This window comes from Rhinatrema bivittatum, chromosome 6, assembly GCF_901001135.1.
Source record: "Rhinatrema bivittatum chromosome 6, aRhiBiv1.1, whole genome shotgun sequence".
NCBI lineage: Eukaryota > Metazoa > Chordata > Amphibia > Gymnophiona > Rhinatrematidae > Rhinatrema > Rhinatrema bivittatum.
In genome coordinates, this window is record NC_042620.1 from 328,099,530 (window position 1) to 328,123,262 (window position 23,733).

The window sequence follows — 23,733 nt, forward strand, 5'->3', positions numbered from 1 at the left end:
ACACTTGTCTGTGCAAGGACCAATCCCCTTTCAGGACAGCCTTCTGAAAGGGGATTGGTCCTTTCACTGATGTGACAGTGAATGGGCCAATCGGCAGTAAGTGAAGGAGTGAATAAGTGCCTGACTCTTAATATGAATTTATTCACTCCTTTAATGGGGCCAGAGCTTGGGGATGCTGCATTCTGTGCTTCCTCCTACTGTATCATGATGATACTAATAGGAACCACAGAAATCAGGATTTTTTTTTTTGGCTGAGCCCTTGAGCGCAGCATGATTCTGCTTTCTGTGGTTCCTCCTATTTAGTATCACAACCATGCTAATAGGAGGAATCACAGAGAGAACTTTTTGTGAGCCCTTGAACGCCGCTTACTTTAATGCCTGCTCCCGGGTAGTCGTTAAATTTGCCACGTTAAAATAGGCACCTTGGCTGTGCGGCGAGTTTTGGCATTGCAGGGTACTAGCTAATAGCCTCATCTACATGGACTTTGCATGTGATGAGCACTGTTAGCTACACGCTCGATTGGATGTGCTAATCCCATATTGCATCGGGCATAAATCTCTAGCGTGTCCAAAACACGCGTCTAGCAATGTATTACGTGGCGTGCTGACCTGAGTGCTCAATATTGCATCGGCCTGAGAGAATTTTGGGTTATGAGGGGAAAGCCACCGATGACTGGTCTGTGGCACTACCAGGAATGGAGTTGGAATTACCTGTTCTATTTTATGTTTCTATGATTGAATGAAGCTTTCCAAATCTGTCTTGGGTTTTCAGGATTCCCACAATGAATATACATGAGGATAATTTGTTTATAAAGGCTTTGTAGCATAGGTAAAGCTTTCATGCCTTTTCATTGTGGATATCCTGCAAAACCACTCGGCTTTTGTCTCCTTGGGACTGAAGTAGACAAAGGAGCAGTTATCCCAGACATCCAGTCCTGCTGAGAGAGTTCTGATGTGGATCTTTAATTCATGTCCACTTTTGTGCTCTACAAGTTGGGGTTTGTTAAACTTGTTGTACCCTTCCTGAGGGTCAGAGACCAATAGGTGCCTTTTCGAAAGAGGCAAAAGAAGAAAAGGGGGGGGTCATGGAGGCAGTGCTGTGCACTGCTGTGAGGAGGACCTGTCGAGTTCTGGTTCCCAGGCCAACTCGTGCTGGAATTGCCTCGGTAGCCTTCACAGTCCCCAGTAGGGAGGGAGTTTGTCATCTCCTAATGGTGACGTCCAGTGTCCCGATTTAAAGCCCATGATTGCAGGATCCTCACCCAGTCACTGCCATGACTGGGTGAGGTGAGGAAAAGATTCCCTGCTAGTTGTGAAATGCATGGTGCTGGATCCTCAGCCTTGGCTCTGATTGAACTGGAGATTCCAAAGGAGCAGAAAAACTTCTGGGCCCCAAAAAACGTAAGGAATGTTGGGGTGGAAGCTAGTGAACGTACAGTGCTAGTATGGTTGCTACATTTATGTGCAAAGAGAAGTAGGGAGTATTTAGAGCTCCAGAAGCATTTAAAAACTGAAGATGCTAAGAGTAGCTATACCTAAAACTATTCTTTTTAAAGGTGTTTATATTTTATTTAAAAATGTCAGGTGTGAATATTCAATATTTTATAAGAGAGCTTATATTTTGTACGTAAGGTAACTTTTTTTTATCACTTTTCTTAGGTATTGGCCTCCAGATAGGCCGTATAAAGTTCTAGGCATGTGCATTTCTTGCTCCATTTTTTTTGAATGATAGGCATGCAGAACGAATGGTGTTACATGTATGTAGTCGGCAGTAGATGTACGCGCATACCATCTGTTTCGCGTGCCTTCTATCCATGCGTGAGATGTGTGTACCACCGAAACGAATGGAGCAACGAATGCACACCCCTAAGTTGCACAAAACACAACTGTTTAATTCAAGCATTTTTTTTTAAAGTAACTGCTGTAAAATCATATTTACAAACTGCTTGCCAAAAGAAAGAGGAATGTTTGCTATTAAATACAAAAAGAAAAAGTCACTGCAAAATAAAATTGCATGCTGTGTATATATATATATATATATATATATATATATATATTTTTTTTTTTTTTTTTTACCTACCTCTTTTTTTTCTTTTATGTTCCATTAAAGCCAGTGAATGCTGCAGTGGCCTTTTGCATGCTCCAAGATTAGTTCCTGCTAACATGGGGGCTGCTGCTTCAAACTGCAAAGTGTATAAATAGATCTACCTAGGAATTTACTATGCAGATTTTAAAACTGTGCACAGCTTTGATTTGGTTTGCACATAATGCTGTAATTTCTACTGAATGGGAACCAGCTTAGGATTTGCCAGACAGATTTATAAAATTAATGTATACCTTTTGTGCTTTAAACTCTAGTTGCATCTCATTAGATACTGGTTTCATGCTTATAAAATTATGGTCTCTAAAAAGATTCACTTCTTTTTCAATATACCTCAGCATGAACGGGGCACAGGGTCTGTTGCTGGAAAACGAAGGACATAACTTTTGAGCTGCATCTGGCCTCAGAATGGCACCCTCATTTGAGAGCAATGCCTGTATGAATATAGAATTTCCTTTTTGTTTTTTTCCCTTGGTGGCATGTTTCCGGATGGTAGTGTGCTGCAAGCGTTGATTGTTTGCTGTCACACTGCTTCAGCGTGCCTTTTCAAATGGAACCACCAATAAAGTATTTGATTTTTAAGACAAATCTTGTTGGTTTTCTCAGTGTTTTCCCTATATTGCGATTCTCCGTTTTCTGTCCCGGAGAGCACCACTTTCCGATTTCCAGTTTTTGTTTAAACCAGTCTTATTCAAGGGTAGTGATTTTCCGGTGGAATTATTTTGAGTAAACATGAATAAAAGCAAATTTTTATGCTTCATTCAGAAATGTTGACTATTTGTAACATAGATTCTATGGTTTTCATGATTACTTTATGAAATTTATTTATTAAAAATGTATATTCCGCATACTATGAGGTACATTGTGTAAGCGGATTACAAACTTTAGAAAAACATATAAAGCGGTAATTAAAATAAAATCAAATTGCAACAATAAAATACAAACAAACAATAACAAAAAAGCTGTCTGAAATAGCCTTCAGCAGTTTTTGGAACACTTTTTTATATCATCAATTGCTTGCTTGTTAGTTTGACATGATTTTATTTAATTTTTTTGCTGAATGCAATAGCTCTCTTCCCTGGAATGCCTCTTGTGTGCTTTTTATGTACCTCAGTAATGCTTATCAGATTCTTAATTGGTTCTCAAGTCTACACTGGTGAAATGTAAAGAAATTTGTGTACCACTTTTAAGGCAAGAAATGTTTAAACGTAAGTTTCAGTATTTTTGCAACTTCAATGCTGTTATGAAACTTTTAGTATGATGTTTTCTCGTCTCCGATGCATGGAAATTTTGACTTCTGGTAGCAGGATAAACATGGTATAATGGTTAAATGACAATTTAAGATAAGAGGGAAAGTTAAAACTGAATTTCAACATTTACGCGTGTACAATTTTTGTGTCTGAGTTTTGGGTAGCGTTTCAAGCTTCAATGTATTAGAATAAAACTTGCCCAGGCAGTGGTATTTCGAGGGGTTTAGTTAAGGCTAGGGGTCAGAAAAAGAAATTATGGCCTGCAAATGCACCCAGAAGTCCTTGAGATTGCCGCCTTTGTACTGTTTGTCCTGATTGTATTTTTTTTCTCTTGATTCACGGTCTTCCTAATTTGCTTCATTTGACCCTTTACCCATTGCACTCTTCTCTGGTCATACTAGCTATACTTTTTCTTCTGGTGCTGCCTTCTCTACCCTCTCTGTGATCTCCCTTTCATCGCTGCTTTTGTTGACGCCATCTGTCCATCTCGTTCTGAGATGCCTCTGCCACTGAGCAAAGCCGTATGTGGAGTACACATTGCAACTTGAAGCTTCACCTGATCCATGCGATATTGGGGATTGCGCACCAGCAGGGCAAGGCATCTAGTGGAAATGCCATGCTGACTGGCTGGACCAGAATTTTTGCAGAGGACCAAGGACCAAGAGGGATTAGGAGTGACATGGAGGCTTTAGAACTAGTGTTGGGTAACAAGGACTGGCGGGGGGGGGGAGGAGTTGGTGGGAGTGGAGGACCAGAATCCCCCAAGGCGGGGAGAAGGAATGTAGAATGACTGCTCCCGTCTGTTTACTCTGCTCCTATAAAATAACCACAGTGGTCCTCTGTCCCTGGTCTCTGCTGGTGCGCAATCCCCAGCCGTCCTTACAAGCGGGGGGATAGCTGGGGTTTCAGCGCTTGTGGGAGCAGGGAGTGGAGGATTGCTGGAATAAGGAACAGAATACTGTGCTTGCTTTGGTCAGTGTTTTGGGGGGAGAGGGAGTTCTCACCGTGCCCTGGTCCTCCTCCTCCCCATTCCTTTTTGTCTACAATTAAGCCCTGCGTATGAAGAGAGGCTACACAGGTAGAGCTCTTCGTCTTGGAGAAGATGGCTGAGGGACACAATATAAGTTTATAAAACCATGAGTGAGGTGAAATGGGTAAATAAGATTATTTATTCTTTCAAATAATAGTAAAACAAGGGGAAAGTAACTAACCAGCAGCTTTAAATCCTAGAAAGTACTTTGTCACTCAGCGCACAGTCAGGCTATGGAATTTGTTGCCAGAGGAAGTGGTCAAGGTGATAAGCGTAGCGGGTTTTAAAGAGACTTGGACAAGTTCTAGAGGAAAGGTCTATAACACATTATTAGCCATCTACACTAGAGAAAGCCATAGCTATCCCTGGGGAGTGAGTGACAAGAAGTAGATCTACTTTGCAGATCTACCAGGTGCTTGTGACTCCAACTGGCCACTGACTGAGACAGGATGCTGGGCTCCGTGGACCCTGGTCTGACCCAGCATGGCACTTCTTATCTTCCATTTTGTATCTGAGGAGTTAATGTGATCAAAACGTTTCTATCAAGAAATATTTCTTAAACTTTCAGGGTTGCCATACATTTTCCTATGGCTTGCATATTTTATGTAAATCATTGCAAACAGTGGAGCAAGTGATTACAAAATTTCTAATAATTCAACTGTATAAGTGATCCAGCCTGGAAGTAAAAAATGACCAAGTCCCCGTATTGCTTGTTTTTGCTACATCTGTGTATATTTTTAGCATGGTGAGAAAAAATCTCACTTTCACATCCATAACTAGAAAATGCTGGTCTGTCTTTACTTTCATTTGAGCTCGGGTGGTTTTTGAAATAGGGTTCTGATCTGTTTTTTGCTGGCATGGAGTGGGAATAAAGCAGTATTTGCTTCCTGATACCTAGAGCCATCAAAGTTGGTAGATCAAATATGGTGAAACCTGTCCAGGAAGATCCCCATTAAACTATAATATGTATGATGTATGCTGCATGGCAGACTTCCCAGAATGCATGCAGCTGGTCAAGAATTTAGGAGCCTTAAGAGACCAATGTATGAAACAGTTTTCCCCAAGACAAAAAAAAAAGGGTGAAAACCTTTAGGACATCTTCTTAGCTTGGTACCTGCTATTTGCAAAGCTATTTTAAGTGTAGGTATTAAAGCTAAAAGAAATAGTCTATTTGCATGATCCAGTGTGAGGTGTTTGCAACAGATCCATTCACACTTGCCCAACCAGTCAGGAAATTTTGAATTGGCTTTGTCTTGAGAAGAAATTTATGGCTATCTCATCAGAAGAAAAACTCAGATTACTAATATACTGTGAAATTAAAAAAAAATTAAAAAAAAGGCACCCTCATTTCAAGGACACTTGTCATATGATTTAGTTAACCTAAGTCTTATCAAATGTTAATAGTGCATGTCCCTAAGTAAACAAAGGGTTCCTTTGTGTTCCTGAACTGTTTAATCTGTTGCAGCCTCTTAAGTAATCTAGATCAAAGAAACCAGGAGCTAAACAGGTTGCCTGAGTGTTTGTAGCAATGTGATCTATTTTAAGCCTAGGTGACGTTTTGGGAAGGGCAGCTTTTGATCTGAGGAATGCTTTAGCTTTCATTGTGAAACACTTATTGTTTTTCTAATTTTAGGGGATGAAAGAGAGAAATCGGGGCTTGCTGTCATGGAAGATGATGATGACGACGACCCTGAGAATAGGTATGATTCCCTCCGTACGGACTTTAAACAGGTTATAACACACCCTAGGCGTGGGCACAAAGCAAAGCGACGGAACAGCAAGCAGGTTGTAAAAACCAGGACTTCCTGCCTTGTGCGGACTCGCTCGCAGGCTGCCCGCAACTTTGACAGAGTGGTCAGCAAACCGAGGCCAAAACCCCGAAAAAGAGAGTAAATACCATATTTTGGAAAGTAACACACTTTGCATAGGGTGTGTTATAAATGTGCTGCAGCACTGTTGGTTGTATGTTCCCATGTAGGTGTACAAAGAAGGGAAATTTCTTTGGTTTTTTAGTGGTTAGTGTTTACACTGGCAAGTCAAACCCTTGTTCTCACAAATGGGAATTGAAATGACCTACATGATTTAGGTTTCTAAGCATCTGTATCTGGCAGTGATGAACAAAATGTTGATAGCTTGAAAATGATCCTATTGCTGCTACCTGACGTTGTTACAGTTCTGTTTCTTTTAAAAATGTTTTGTTGAAAAAGAACCAAAGAATGTAGGAGACCGTTTACAGGGAAGAAACTTTCCGAGATTTATTTCTGTCTGTTCAGCAAAGTTGTCTTTTAAGCCATCTGTGGATATCGAAAGTTAATCACTAATGTGATATTGAATATATTACACGGTCCACAAGTTCTGCTTTATCAAGTTAAACCTCTTTAGGACCTTGAGCTACATTTAGCTTGTTTCTGTTTCGCATGAGCCTGAACACCAAAGTATATACTGTAGTAGAAATCTACTGTACTGTAATATGATACACAAGATAAAAACTTGACTAGCAGAGGGCACAGCACAATCATGTTTATTAACTCAAAGGAACTCGAGGCCAAATTTAGAATTCATTCTTAATATTTATACATAAGGTGTAATTCCACACCTCAAGGTGGAGAAATGAACTATGATCCTTTTTAACTTGCAGCTTCTGCTTGTAGAGAATAAGGAAGCAGGCCCACGGCTACTCAAAGATTACTTACAACTGGTCAATTTAAGGGTTTCTGTCACCTAATATTGTACGGTATGAAGCAGACCTTTCTGTAGGTTCCTTTCATAATTTGATGGTTTTATTCAATAGTTTGAAAATTTGGTGGCCTTAGTAAATACCATAGGTCCAACATTGCCATTTTGCTATGCAGTTGCCCGTGATGGGTGCTCTCCTGCATCAAAACCCTGTGTGTTTAGTACTGAACACTAAGTTTGTGCTTCAGTTCCTTCATAATCACTTTTCTCTTATTTAAAGGGAATGAAAGAAAAAAAAAATGCACATTTCATCAGCTCATTGATGTAGTCAAGGTTAAGTGGAAGTGGAATAATCCTAATCTTTTGACCTTCTCTGCACCTTTTTCTGATTTACCATCTGTGGGTGCATTCCTTCATTTGCAATTATTTTATGCTCTATTCTGGCTTTAATTTCAACTACTAACCCCCTGTTTATTTTTAATATTTGAGACTTGATTCCTTTCCTCATTCCTTAGGCTGGTTAGGGCAGGTCAGTGTACAGTGACACCTAGCGGCCTCCTGATGTCAGGAGAGAAAAATTGCAGAAGGCAACCTTTTACTCAACGCACAATTAAACTCTGGAATTTGTTGCCAGAGGATGTGGTTAGTGCAGTTAGTGCAGCTGTGTTTAAAAAAGGATTGGATAAGTTCTTGGAGGAGAAGTCCATTACCTGCTATTAAGTTCACTTAGAGAATAGCCACTGCCATTAGCAATGGTTGCATGGAATAGACTTAGTTTTTGGGTACTTGCCAGGTTCTTATGGCCTGGACTGGCCACTGTTGGAAACAGGATGCTGGGCTTGATGGACCCTTGGTCTGACCCAGTATGGCATTTTCTTATGTTCTTATGTTTATGAGGCCAGTTTTCACTTATCCCGGAATACGTGTAGGGTTTTCACTGTGCCTATGTTTAGCTGCATTGAAAAGGAGAATTATGAGGGCATGGCCTGGTGCCATAGTGCAAGTGCTATCTACTTACGTGTAGGTCTCAGATTCAGTTCCTGGATCAGGTCTTGCTCACCTTGGGTTGAGCAGATCTGGGGATGCTTCTGAGGTAGCATCCCATGGTATCTGGCTCTTAGCCTCAGGACTGTTGCTACAGTGACCAGACAAGGAACCATAGGAGGAAAAGCTTATTAAAAGGGGATACAATTCCCTGGGTAGTTACCAGTGAAGGCTTATGGTGCCAGGATCCCAGCACTGGTTCCAACTCTTCTGGAAAAAGAAGAAAGGAGGAACTAGCTTTGGGGCTGATGCAATACAGTGCGCTCAGCAGAGTGCACTGTTTAAGAACATAAGAAATTGCCATACTGGGTCAGACCAAGGGTCCATCAAGCCCAGCATCCTGTTTCCAACAGAGGCCAAACCAGGCCATAAGAACCTGGCAAGTACCCAAAAACTAAGTCTATTCCATGTTACCATTGCTAATGGCAGTGGCTATTTTCTAAGTGAACTTAATAGCAGGTAATGGACTTCTCCGCCAAGAACTTATCCAATCCTTTTTTAAACACAGCTACACTAACTGCACTAACCACATCCTCTGGCAACAAATTCCAGAGTTTAATTGTGCGTTGAGTAAAAAAGAACTTTCTCCGATTAGTTTTAAATGTGCTACATGCTAACTTCATGGAGTGTCCCCTAGTCTTTCTATTATCCGAAAGAGTAAATAACCGAGTCACATCTACCCATTCTAGACCTCTCATGATCTTAAACACCTCTATCATATCCCCCCTCAGTCGTCTGTCGGACGCAGGTTAAATAGGCGCTAATCCACCCCCTAATATAATAGGGGGATTCGCGTCTATTTAATGCGCATCCGATGCGGAGTGAATGAGTTAGCGCTCATCACATGCAAATGCATGTAAATAAGACTGTTACTCATTCACTCCAAATGCAAAAAGATAAATGTGCGTCTCAGATGCACATTTATCGCTTAGATATTAACGCCTGCCTGGAGCAGGCGTTTAATAGCTGAGCACATTGAAAAGATGTACAGAAAAGTAGAAAAAACTGCTTTTCTGTACTTCTCGGCAGACGTCTGAGTTCTGGAGTCCGACGCTGGTAAACTCGGCCTCGGTTTTCATAACCTGCCTGTCTGCCAGTAATGAAAACGGCCGCCGAGTTTATTGCTGGCCATTTTCATAACTGGCAGACGGCCGGTTATGAAAACCGAGGCCGAGTTTACCAGCGTCGGTCTTCATAACCGGCAGCCGCGGCCGGGTCGCGTTAGGAAGGAGGCGCTAAGGTCGTGCCTCCTTCCTAGCGCGACCCCCCTAATTTACATATTGCGTGGCGCCCCTCCCCCTTGCGGGTGCCGTGCATGCTTAAGAAAGCAGGCGCTGAAAAGTCAGCACCTGCTTTCCGCGAAGATTATTGCATCGGCCCCATTGCCCCCCTTCTGCCCCCGTTCCTCCTAAAACGGAGCCTCCCTGAGGGTGGCGTGAGGGTCGGGAGAGCAAAGCATATGCCCAAGGTAGCATTTTCAGATCTGCACGCTCTCACCCTACACCTGCAGTAAAGACAAGTTGCCCTGTAGATTTTTGTTCTTGGATGGGCTACTGAAAATTGCCTTGCCTGTTCAGTTTGCTGTTCAAGAGTTGGGAGTGGAGAGAGGAGGCTGTTTGGGTCCCAGGGTAATGCTTCTGTGGTGCTTCATTCTTGCTGTTTTCTGTGGGACCGCTCCAGACTCGGGTCACATTTTAGACAAAGGAGCTGGAAGCTTATCTAGGCAGAAAATTAAATTGAAACACCAAGGCCAGAATAAACATAAAATGTCTGTTTTTAAATTTTGGTTTCACAAGCGAAGGCAAAAAAATAGGATCATGTGTGCTCCATTTGAAATAGTAGTACTGTGGAAATCATAGTTCATTAACCAGTTAAAATGAAAGGATATTCTCTCCATATTTTCTTCGTTACCAAGAAGAAAGGTCTTGAAAGTATTTTAAAGCTAACTGCTCTCCATATTTTCTTCACTACCAAGAAGAAAGGTCTTGAAAGTATTTTAAAGCTAACTGCTCTCCAAGCCATGACGAGCAGTGAGTGAGGGTGGTGGTGATGGGTCCCTCTCTCAGCAGCCTGTGGTGGCATCAGCTGATGTGACCACATGGCGGCAAAGTTTCTAAGCAGGTTACCATTAAATCCCTTCTCCCGGGAATACTGCCAATAGTGTGCAGTTTGATATTTTGCTGCTTTAAGGATTTGGACCTGACTTTGAGCTTCTAGTATTGGAAAAGCATGTAATAAAGAAACAGTGATGATTTTATTTGGCATCCTGAGTAAAGGGTGAAGTATAAGCAACACACAGTATTCTGCTGCTAGTTCTTTTAACTTTGATGGAATAGCATTGCTCTTTGGGTCTAAAGCAATTTAAAAATCATTTTTTTATTGATCTACTCAATAGAACCATGGCCAGAAACAAAGGAGGGGTACACAGTGGTTGTTTTGCTGCTATTACAATACATAATGCCTTAACTCTGTTCATTGTACAAAAAGCATTTTATTGATCTTGCTTGCTGATAAGCTTAGGCAGATGTTTCTTCCAGAAGGCTTAATTTATGTATTTAAATGTGGAAATATTCATGCATAGATGCTGCCTAGAAAAGGTTTTTTTTTTCCCTCTATCTCCTGATTGCAACATTGAATATCGTACTTTTAACACAGACTTGGTGCAGTAGAATAAGTAAGTTTAATTTGAATATTTTTTAATTTGAATATTTGAAAGTATTTCTTTAGAGACCTTTGCATTTACTTTATCAACTTAATGTCTATCCACTGCTTTTGTTTTTAACTCTGAAAGAATTCTATTTCTGGTTTTGTAAGAGGAGGGAAATGTTTCAACTAGAGATGTGTTGATTAACCCTCAAAATACGTGTGGTCAAAACAGATTGTCAGTTGGATTATTCTGCTATCTGTAAGATGTAAAGCTCAAATATGTCTTTTTGGAATGGGTGTTCATTTCATTAAAAGAGGAAGATTGTCTGCTACTAAAGGGTGCTTTTAGAGTTCATAAAATAGAAATGTCATTGCCTGTTCTACCTGGGTAGTTAATTGTATTGTATTGTCTAGCCTCAGGGGTATTTAAAACCACTGAAAACCACACATTTTGCAGAATTGTTTTAGATGCCTAGTGTACCACAGTTGTGGTGCAGTAGCAGAGCTTTGCAAAGTGACACAACAGACTTGCCTAACTAGCTGCTCCGGCATTCCTGCCTTCCTCTCTTTACTTATCTTTGCTACTGCACTTTGCTTGTGAACAAGTGTCTGGGTTTTGGTGGTGGCTTTTCCTAAATTCAGCTTTTTCTTAGATCCCATTGTCCCTTTGGTATATTTATTGAATCGGTTGTGCACAAGCAATGAACACAGAGTCCAAAATGAAGAGTAATTTAGCATGGTCCGTACTGGTTTGTAGGGTTTTCCTCCAGTGAGGGTTCTTGAGGGCCTGCACATCTCTGGTTGAGACAGATTCCTCTTGCAGATGATGCATTTTTTTTGAATATGCATTAAATGAACATTAAAATATTGATTTCTGAACACGTTTTGAGTCCTGGAGTCATCTTTGCCAGTGTGCAATTTCTGACTGGGTTGTAGTATGACAGATAGTGCTGTGTGCATTTTTATTAAAATGTGTATTTTATTTTACTATTTCACAAGTGCTGCTTCCACCTCATACGTGATACTGTTAAATGTTTCCAGTCTTTTTGTCAAGAGGTCTATGGTGTATAAATGCATAATGCTTTTAATTAATTGAATACAATAAATTTTTATAAAAGTTTCTTCTTGTCCAAGTATTTAATTTTCATTGCCATGTAACTACTGTTTTAGGCTTTCAAATGAGCAGATAGTTTACCGCATATTGGTATAAAGCAAGCCATTTTGCCCTTTATTTATACTAGCTTTCTAAAGTATGTGGCAAATTTTGCCACAATTTCAACAGAGGTAGAATAACATTTTGGTTTTCAGGGTCAGTCACCTTGCTGAGAAAAATCCAACCTAGACTTATATTTGTACATTAACTTTTTTTGTATGTATAATTAAAAAAAAACAACCTAAACATTTGGGCAAAGAGGTTTTCATTTTCAAATTGAAGCAAGAAGGCAAAATTTCTGTCCTAATATTATTGATTTATATGATGTATCTTTAAACTAACTATGGGATTGATTGCAAATTTATTTTCAGAGGGAGATCCCATGTGGCTGGGCAGCAGGTACAATGTACCCATGTACAATAACGCCTGCTTTGAAAATAGTCTTCATAACGATTTAACTTTAGACAAACAGAGACTGTGTGTTTAATAGTAAATCTTTATTTTTCTCCTGGGATTTGGAACATGTCCCAACAGAACAGGCTGGCCTGGGGATCATTTGCTATGGGCCTTCATTTTCAGCTAATTTGGGGTTTTCCCCGCTCCTTTTCCTCTCCCATCTCGTGACCGTAGGTCATGGGCCAGATCTCTCCCCTGGTGTCTGCAGAGCCCTTGTAGGCTGCTTGCTTGCCCAGGATGTGAGAGAACGTGAGGCTGAACTGTATTCTTAGCAGTGCAGTGCTACCATGTAGCCACCAGGTGGAGCCTCAGTAAGGCATTCTTACACATTCATTCCTAGAGATGTGAATCGTTTTTTGTGTTCGTGTTCTTCGTTTTTCGGCCACCGCAGGAAATGTCGTTTTTTTGCGGTTAGAGTCTTAGTTTTTTGTTAACGGGAGTTAGCGCGCACTAACTTCCATTGCTGCACACTAATCCGAAAAATGAATTTCCGTGAAAAAAATGGGAAAATCCCGATCGTTTTTCGGGCTCCCCGAAACATGCCGAATTGGACAATTTTGTTGAAATTTTCCAATTTGGCAAAAACGAATGCACATCTCTGTTCATTCCCTACTGCAAGACTCTTTATTCAATACCGTCCAGATTTTAGAGAGCAGCTCTTTACGATTTTCTTTTCCCCATGAGCAGCATTTATCTGCCATAATGGTACGGATTGCTAAAAGATCTGGAGTTTAGCCTTTGTGTAATGTATGGTAGTTTACATGGTTGACTTGCTTCCATTCTGTGTCTATGGGAAACCCATTCTAACATAATACATAGTAGATAATATCAGATGAAGACCAATTGACTCATCCATTCTATCCAGATGTCTTCCTCTAGTTCTTTATCACTTTGGGTAGATGCGAATTTAAGTTCCCATAACACCAGCTTCTCCCCCCACCCCTCAGCCGTGTTGCTGTCACTGCTTGCTCTGTTTGTCCCAAGCTGCCACCTCTGCTGGTAGGCTGTTAGAAGTCTCTTCTTCCATTTTGGTTCTTTCAAGACCCATATTTAATCCAGCACCTGGATGCAGTGTTACCAGAACTAGTGATGTTATTGCCTGAGCATTTAGCTGCTCGTTATTTGTTCTTGATCATGTTGTAAGCAAGGCTGCTCCCTGCGGGTTAGCCAGGCCTTCATACTGCTGCTGATAGGGCTGTACCATGAGTTGCCATTGAGTGGAACTCATGGTGGGATTTGAACTCGTCTCCATGTTTCAGGCATGTGCTTCAGTTAAAAGTAGTCTCCATCAATCCTGTTTGTTTAGAGAATAAAATAAGATGGGTTTTTTTTATTGATTAAAAGCTGATTTATCCATTTTAGAAAGCCTACTATGAGAATTTTTAAATTTATATTCTGCTTTTTGGCACGTCAAAGCGGCTTATATTCAGGTACTGTAAGTATTTCCCTATCCCCAGAGGGCTTACGACTAGGGCACATTTATCACTTTTTTGCATAAATTACAGTATTCTTAAGACTCCATTACTGAATGATAAAGGTAGTTAAAAATAGTGTAGTCAGCTGTCCCCTAGTAATTAGTGTGGATAAATATGGGCATATAGTATGTACTCTGTAAATGTTACCTTGAGCAAGCTTTATTTTTCACTTTCCCACAATATAAAATGTTGCTATTACGTAGTTACAAGAAGTCTGAGATTGTAAAGAGCACAGAGTTGCTTGTGACTGCACCATTGCTAAGGGTTAAACAGATAAATAGAGCAATACCTAAAACCCATGCCACAAAATGCATTTATAAGCTGCAAAACAATTCTTTGAAACCATTTTTTTTAGTTTTGATTTCTTTTGTCCGTGTTTAAAGAGAGACTTCATAATGCTAACTTACTCTTCAGGGATGTATAATGTTAAAATATTGCAGTGCACCATTACTGTCGCATTTACAAAAAGAAAACTATTTTCAGGTTTTTATTTTTCCATTATTCAGGCACCCGTGTTAGGTGCCATGTCCCTGTGCACTTTTTGACCAGCTGCTGGCACTGCCAGTCCAGCTTCTTTATCAGACTTTGATAGGAGCAGGAAGGGTTTGAGTATTCATGCAGATGACACATTGACGATAAAAGCATCATTGCCTCCCTTCCTAAAACTTTTTCTCCAAGAGTTAAAGCTAGTTTAATGGTTTTTTTCCCCCTAATTGTACAAATCACAACCTCAAAATTTGACGTTTTGAATTGTCTGCTGTGTGACTTCTGCTTATTTCTATTTGGTTCATGGGTTAAAATAAAATTTTGCACACAATTGTTACCAAGAAAAAGTCTCTGCCTTGGAATGTTATTTTGTAGCTAATTTCATTAGACTAGGGCAGAGCTTTCCAAACTGTGTGTCGGGACACGTTAGTGTGTCGCCTGCAGTGTGCAGGTGTGTCGCGCAAGCCCGGTCAACTCTGATGCGAGTTTGGGCTTTTTTTTTTCTAGAGATTCACTTTTTTTTTTTCAGTTTATGGGTTGCTTATTATTGGGTGATTTTTGCTGTCAATCGTGTTTTTTTGGGGGGCTTGGTGGGTGGAACGAGCCCAGCCATCCTTGCATTGGCTGCTGCTGCCGATGAGGCCTGGCCATGAAGAGTACTGACTGCAAGCAGCACTGTCTGGTGATCATGGAAGGGAGTGAAGCACTTAACTGGCAACAATCAAAAAGACGAGGTACATGAGTGTGGGGGCCAGACATGTGCTGGGGGGAGGAGAGAGATGAGTGAGTGGGGGGCAAACGTGCTGGGGGGACAGTCATGTGCTTGAGGGGGAGAGATATGAGTGTGAGGGGGCCAGACATGTGCTGGGGGGAGGAGAGAGATGAGTGTGTGGGGGACAGACAATTTGTTTTATTATTGTTTCTCATAAATTATAACAATAACATGAATCTTGGAATATATATTTTTAATATAAATTTAAGGTTTTCATGAGATAAAATGTTTCACGACACAACCTATTTATGTATATATTTAAGGAAACATACATAAATTGTCGAAATATGTTTCTTCGTTTAACCTTTAACCTCTGGTTTACTAGTAGACTGAATTACCGTGTCGTGAAATTATGTTTGTCTAAAAAGTGTGTCACCAACATGAAAAGTTTGGAAAGCTCTGGACTAGGGGATAGTAATTATCTAACGATGCGCCTGATTCATTAAGGCTTTTCTCCCCTTCTGTGTCTATGGGAAAAATGCATAGTGAATCAGGCCCAATATTAGGTAATTGATTACATCAGCGATGAAAAGAATCCATCCTGTGTTTTTTTTGCAGTAGTGTAGATACCACTAAAACTGAACATATATGCGCTATACTCACAGAACAGCTACAACATGCACAACCTAAAGATTTTGTTTCTATCCAGGAAGGTGAATTAAAGGTATTGATGGTATATATCTCTTCCTTCTCCTCCAAGTTCTGTGACCCTTGTTAATTGTAACTGTTTCCTTCGATCACCACAGTTTTAGTTTGATGTATTTAATGCACCCCGTTTCATGTAAACCAGCAAGATATGTCCTCATGATTGCCGGTATATAAAAACCTTAAATAAATAAATAGTACCATATACTTTTGCAGAGCATCTACAGACTTTAACAGTGAGGGCAGTAGTCAGTCAGCAAATTTATCTGGGAAGAGTTTATATATGTATCTTATCCCAGATATTTAGAGGGACTTTTGTACACGATTCTGCCTCTGAATATACTCAGTTATGTGCGTAACTGTATCAGGGCATAAGTAAGACAGTTGTTTTCTGACCAGACTTGTGCGTGTAACTTTAGCTTACTGGCTAAAATATAACCATGTACCAGGGACATCTCCATTGATGTTTCGTTTTTGTCTGGATAATTTTTGTGTGCACAAAATTTGTGGTCGGTGGGGGGATAAAATGTCAAAACTTTTTGCTTTTGTGTGCTTAAGTTGAAAAGTTACATGCACAAAGGCTTTGAGTATCAACCTCGTGTTTATTCGTGCATTTTTTTTTTTTTTGTTTGAAACCAGTTGTCTTCATATGAGGCGACAGCGTATTTCATATTTTAGATTTCTCTTATTAAAAATCTAGCAGAACATTATTCTTTAAGTCTAGCAGTTGCTTTTATTAAGTATGAGAAAGGTGGACACTGCAGAACTAAAGCTGGACCCAGGGACAGTGACCAAAGGGAAACATTTTGTGTACACATACTGGAATCCTGTTTAAAATGTGTACCTTGGCCAATGACTATAAAGGTAAATGACAATCTAATTAAATGCTTGCTTATTTTTTTTTTAGAAACATAAACATAGTTACAATGTTAAATGACAATTTAAACGAACGTGATGGCTGGCTCTCATGTTACATCTGTCAGATGAGAGCTGGATCTATACATGCAAAATGCTATGAATTAATTTCTTTAAAGATTTCTTTCATTATGGTAAATGTCATAGCTTTCTTGGATGAATAAACTGTTTTTGCTTATTTCTATGCTTATGTTAAATTGAACAGCTGTTCTTTAACCCATGTAACAGCCTGGTCTTTGTTCTGTTAAAAGTAAACTACTTCCACCTCTGTGTTGTAAGTGCGTAATATTTTTTTTCTTTCATGGCTTCTGATGGCTTTCTAAACCATGAAACTTAAGGGGCCAAGTAGTTTGTCACAGCATCCCCACAACACATTTATGCTCTGCAAAACTGTATTTACTTATTTATTTCTTTTAAAGAATTGCCAAGAAAATGCTTTTGGAAGAAATCAAAGCCAACCTTTCATCAGATGATGATGGGTCTTCAGATGAAGAGTCGGATGTTGGGAAAAAGAAGCCTGCCAGGCTGAATGAGAATGGTGATGATGGTGAGCCTCAGACTCCGCAGGGTTTACAGAGTATGGTGCTGAATTAGCCATCATGATGATGAAATCAGCAAAAATGTGCTTCATCATCTAGGAACCGCTCCCCATACCTTACTGTATCGCATTCTTCCATGGTATTGGAGCTTAGAACGTGTACAGTTTGTTGCACTTCCTGTTTTATTTGTAGAGCAGAAAGATATTGCCAGCATAAGAGTACTGGGCAAGTGATTTGATTCAGTCTCTTGCCCTTGTGAGGCCTTCCGCAGAGCATGGTTTCTCTGTGAGCCAGCAGCGTGGTTTTCCCTGCAGTTGTATGTGGCTCACTGGGTTAGCGCTACTTCCATGTGTTGTTTTTCTAACCTGCCCCAATCTTCTACAATTGTAGCACACCTCCCATATCTCTCACCCTACTTCACTGGGGCTATCTTGAGCAGGTGAACTGCATTCCTGCTATCCAAGTGTGTATATATATATATCAGTTTCCCTAATTTTTTCCTTAAACCTTTTGCATGTACAATTTGTAATTATTGGGTAACTTGTAAGTGGGATTTTCAAATGATGACTTACATTTGAAACAATGTTGAGCATTAATTCCTATTTCTTCTCAAAGTGGATATCCCATGGAGGCTAACTAAAAATGCTAGCTTTTAGTAGAACACACAGTTAATTTAGGAAAATGGAATTCCATGACACGGTTACTGTCACTCTAGTAAATACTCAGTATTTTCAGTCTATTGATGCAAGAACAAAGTAATAACTTGGCAGTTTTTAAGGCAAAAGATGGCACTTACAACCACTTTAAAAAAAAAAAAAAAAAAGATGCCCTAAGGAAATTTATGAGCAATAATGGTCAGGTGTATAAAAAGCACTGAAACCTGCCAAAATATTGGCAGTCTGGGTGCACTTGGAGGTCCTTATTTATCAGTAGCTATTATGTTGTTGTGCCTATGGAAGGTGTTTGTCTTTTTTAATATTCAACTGTAAATCATAAAATTTCTCATAAATACCTTCTGCACCAAATGGCATTAAATTTGTTAGCGTCACTAAAACCTATTCTGGCAGGCATAAGCATTCCTCTTACTACCCAGAGACATTTTTTTTTTTTCCCTTTTAACGGAAAAGGTGCCCCGGAACCCTCTTAAATTTAAAAGTGTCCCTCTTACGTTGCTTTGCTTTGCAGTGGTGAGTTGACTGCTATTGTGACTGTGCAGACTTCTTCACAGTGCATTGTGTGACAGCCCTCTCTAGTTTTAAAGACCTGTGCTGTGTTTTTTGTGTGTCTATTCTGTTAGGTGAAGATGAGGAGGAGGAGGAAGGCAACTCTGATTCTGAGTCGAACTCTGACTCTGCCAAGAAGCCTAGATACAGGCACCGGCTCCTGCGGCACAAATTAACCATGAGTGATGGAGAGGCTGGGGACGGAAAAAAAGAAGGAAAATCAAAAGACTCAAAAGATGCTAAACGCAAGAACCGAAGAAAAGGTAAATTAGGTTGGGTATGGTGGGATTGAGTAAAATGTGGTGTTTCATTGCGATAAGCCAGATGAATAGGTTATAAGAGGCAGCTTTTTATCTCTTAAGGAGAGCACAGGAGATGAGAGTCCTAGACTTCAGGAAAACTTAATTTTGTTAAAATGTGGGAGTACCTCAAGGAATCATTAGCTGGTTTGGAAAATCTAGGGAAGGTAGATGAGAGATGGGAAAAACTAAAAGGGAGAGTATGATAAAATGAGGAAAATGGTAGGAAAGCTTGCTGTGGAAGCAAAAACTCATTTTCAGGTACATTCAAAGTAAAAAAAAAAAGTGTACGAGGGAGTCAGTTGGACCATTACTTATTTATTTTTTTAATAAAATTTTGTATACCGTCATTTAGAGAGGTTCCATCACAACGGTTTACAATATTGTAAAACATAACAGTACCATAAAAGTAAAAAATTTATAAGAACAGATATTAACTATAAGTTATACTTCAAATCAAAAACATTTAAAAGCAAATTAATAAAATAGCTACAAATAACAATGCATCAAAAGGTAAAAAAAATAAATACTAAAAAAAAAGCAACATAATAAAATCTAATATTAAACATATAATTGTAGCTGGTTCTTGCTTTTTACAATATTACTTTCCTTTTTTACCTCGTTGACCAGTCTGACAGACCCTGTTCAAAATGCTACGAGTTATTGCAACAAGTTTTTTTTTTTTATCTGACTCAGCTACTGTTAAATGTATTTGGTTGTTGTACATGTAAACCGGGGTGAAGGCACTTAGCCATACCTCGGTATAGAAAAACCTTTAAATAAATAAATAAATCCATCTAGTTCTGCTGGTTGTATTCCTTATAAACTTTGCAGAAAAGCCATGTTTTCAGATATTTTTTAGATGATCAAGGGGTAAAAAGGACACTTAGGGATGACAAAGCCATAGCAGAGAGAGTAAATGAATTCTTTGCTTCAGTATTCACCGAGGAAGATATGAGAGACCCATGCCAAAAATGATATTCAAAGGTGATGATTCAGCAGAACTGAAACAAATCTCAGTGAACCGGCAAGATGTAAACGGCCAAATTAACAAACTAAAGCGTAGCAAATCACTTGGACCAGAGTTCTGAAAGAACAGAGAAATGAAGTTAAGGACCTGCTATTAGTAATTTGTAAATTGTCATTAAAATAGTCTATGGTACCTGAAGATTGGAGGGTTGCCAGGAAAGTACAGACCAGTGAGTCTAACATCTGTGCCATGCAAAATGATAGAAGCTATCATAAAGAACAAAATTGCTGAACATATAGATAGGCATAGTTTAATGGGACAAAGCCAGCATGGAGTTAGCCATCAATCTGCTACTTTTTTGAGGAGATAAATAAAGGTGAATAAGGATGAGCCGGTTGATATAGTGTACCTGGATATCCAGAAAGCATTTGGCAAAGTTTCTCATAAGACTTCTTTGGAGGAAAAGTCATGTGATGGGGGCAGTGTCCTATTATGGATCGCAAACTGGTTGAAAGAGAGAAAGTCAATAGTAGGGGTAAATTTTCCCAATGGAGAAAGGTGAATAGTGGAGTGCCCCAGGGATCTGTTCTGGGACCACTGGTTTTTTTAAATATATTTATAAACGACCTAGAAATGGGAAGAAGTGAGATGATTAAATTTGCCAGTGACACAAAATTATTCAAAATTGTTAAATCACAAGAGGACTGTGAGAAATTGCAAAACTTGGGAGACTGGGCATACAAATGAAATTTAATGTAGACAAGTGTAAAGTGATACACTTGGGGAAGAGAAACCTAAATTATAGCTACTCAGTGCAAATTCCACATTAGTAGCCACCATTCAGGAAAAGGATCTAGGCGTTGTCATTGATAATACATTGAAATCTTCTGCTCAGTGTGCAGCAGCAACAGCCAAGAAAGCAAATGGGATGCTGGGGATTATTAGGAAAGGAAGGAGAATAAAACAGAGAATATCATAATGCCTCTGTATCACTCCATGGTGCATCCTCATCTTGTGTTCATATATCATACACAAACAGAATGCTGGGGATTATTAGGAAAGGAAAGGAGAATAAAACAGAGAATATCATAATGCCTCTGTATCACTCCATGGTGCATCCTCATCTTGTGTTCATATATCATACACACACAGAATGCTGGGGATTATTAGGAAAGGAATGGAGAATAAAACAGAGAATATCATAATGCCTCTGTATCACTCCATGGTGCATCCTCATCTTGTGTTCATATATCATACACAAACAGAATGCTGGGGATTATTAGGAAAGGAATGGAGAATAAAACAGAGAATATCATAATGCCTCTGTATCACTCCATGGTGCATCCTCATCTTGTGTTCATATATCATACACAAACACAATGCTGGGGATTATTAGGAAAGGAATGGAGAATAAAACAGAATATCCTAATGCCTCTGTATCACTCCATGGTGAGACCTCATCTTGAGTACCTTGTGCAGTTCTGGTCACCACATCTCAAGAAAGATACAGCAGAATTAGAAAAGGTACAGAGAAGGGCAACCAATATGATAAAGGGGATGGAACAGCTCCCCTAGGAGGAAAGGCCGAAGAGGTTAGGGCTGTTCAGCTTGGAGAAGAAACGGTTGAGGGGGATATGATAGAGGTCTACAAAAAGAGTGGACTGGAACAAGTAAATGTTGTTGGTTTGTTTACTCTTTCAAAGAGTTAAAAAAATTAGTGGTCACCCAATGAAGTTACTAGGTAATACATTTAAAACTGATAAGAGAAAATATTTTTTTACTCAATTACAAGAAACTGTAAGTACCCAAACACCAAGAAGATCCCATGCTACTGATGCCAGTAATACCAGAGGCCATTCCCTAAGTCAACTTGTTAATAGCAGTTAATTGACTTCTCCTCCAAGAACTTATCCAAATCTTTTTTGAACCCAGCGATACTAACTGCACTAACCACATCCTCTGGCAACAAATTCCAGAGCTTTATTGTGCGTTGAGTGAAAGAATTTTCTCCAATTAGTCTTAAATGTGCTACTTGCTAACTTCATGGAATGCCCCCTAGTCCTTCTATTATTCGAAAGTGTAAATAACCGATTTATAGCTACTCATTCAAGACCTCTCATGATTTTAAAGACCTCTATCATATCCCCCCCTTAGCTGTCTCTTCTCCAAGCTGAACAGCCCTAATCTCTTCAGCTTTTCCTCATAGGGGAATTATTCCATCCCCTTTATCATTTTGGTTGCCCTTCTCTGTACCTTCTCCATCACAACTATCTTTTTTGAGATGCAGTGACCAGAATTGTACACAGTATTCAAGGTGCGGACTCACCATGGAGCGATACAGAGGCATTTATGACATTTTCTGTTTTATTCACTATTCCCTTCCTAATAATTCCTAACATTCTGTTTGCTTTTTTGACTGCCGCAGCACACTGAGCTGACTATTTCAATGTGTTATCCATTATGATGCCTAGATCTTTTTCCTGGGTGGTAGCTCCTAATATGGAACCTAACATTGTGTAACTATAGCAAGGGTTATTTTTCCCTATATGCAACACCTTGCACTTGTCCACATTAAATTTCATCTGCCATTTGGATGCCCAATCTTCCAGTCTCGTGAGGTCTTCCTGTAATGTATCACAATCCGCTTGTGATTTAACTACTCTGAATAATTTTGTATCATCCTCAAATTTGATAACCTCGCTCATCGTATTCCTTTTCAGATCATTTATATATATATTGAAAAGCACCGGTCCAAGTACAGATCCCTTAGGCACTCCACTGTTTACCCTTTTCCACAGAGAAAATTGATCATTTAATCCTACTCTCTGTTTCCTATCTCTTTTAACCAGTTTGTAATCCATGAAAGGACATTGCCTCCTATCCCATAAGTTTTCTTAGAAGCCTCTCATGAGGGAATTTGTCAAACGTCTTCTGAAAATCCAAATACACTACGTCTACTGGTTCACCTTTATCTACATGTTTATTAACCCCTTCAAACAAATGAAGCAGATTTGTTAGGAAAAACTTCCCTTGGGTAAATCCATGCTGACTGTGTTCCATTAAACCATGTCTTTCTATATGCTCTACAATTTTGATCTTTAGAATAGTTTCCACTATTTTTCCAGACATTGAGCTCTTTCTCACTGGTTTGTAGTTTCCCGGATTGCACCAGGAGCCCTTTGCCACCCTCCATCTTCAAAGGATGATTTTAATGATGGATCACACATTTTAACTAATAAGTCAGAAATTTCATTTTTGAGTTCCTTCAGTACCCTAGCATGCATACCATCCAGTCCAGGTGATTTGCTACTCTTTAGTTTATCAGTCTGGCCTACTATATCTTCCAGGTTCACAGTGATTTGGTTCAGTTCGTCTGACTGATCACCCTTGAAAACCATCTCCGGAACTGGTATCTCCCCAACATCCTCATTAGTAAACACGGAAGCAAAGAATTCATTTAGTCTTTCTCCCACCTGGCGACTTCTCAAAATGCGAAGGTTCCTCGATTCTACAGTCACAGGAGAGATCTGTGGTCCCTGGGAATAGACGCTCTGGTACAGGTCTGGGTAGAAGACAGATTGCTTTATGCATTTCTTCCGTGGCTCTTGCTGGGCAGGATAATTTGCAAGATCAAAGGCTAGTACTTCTGGTGGTCCAGACTAGCCCAGGCATTCGTGATATGCAGATTTGTGACGACTTCTGGTGGTGACTCCTCTTGTCTTCCGCCACACATGGATCTGCTACAGCAAGGACCGGTTCTTCATGAGGATCCAATTTGATTCTGTCTTACGCTTTGGCCCTTGAGAGGGCTTACCTGTTAAAAGTGTGGTTATTCCTATGTGGTGATTGCCACTTTACTCCGAGCTCGCAAGTTCTCCGCTTCCTTGGCTTATGTACGTGTTTGGAGAGTGTTTGAGGTCCTGTGCTTTATATATTTAATTTATTTTAAAGGGTTTATATACCGCTTTTACAACTAAAAAGTTGGGCAAAACTGTTTACAAATAAAAATTCATAATAAAAGTGATGTAAAAACAAACAAAACAGGTATCAATA

General features: G+C 39.7%; 1 protein-coding gene across 4 annotated transcripts in view; it reads left to right on the forward strand.

The window, feature by feature from the left end:
* Positions 1-23,733, forward strand: part of ATRX (ATRX chromatin remodeler) — a 327,972-nt gene that overhangs the window by 105,456 nt on the left and 198,783 nt on the right. For all 4 annotated transcript variants that reach the window (XM_029607651.1, XM_029607652.1, XM_029607653.1 and 1 more), the window contains 3 exons: positions 6,015-6,081; positions 17,069-17,196; positions 18,486-18,674. In XM_029607651.1, coding sequence (XP_029463511.1) covers positions 6,015-6,081; positions 17,069-17,196; positions 18,486-18,674 — 384 coding nt within the window. The remainder of the gene's footprint in view (positions 1-6,014; positions 6,082-17,068; positions 17,197-18,485; positions 18,675-23,733) is intronic.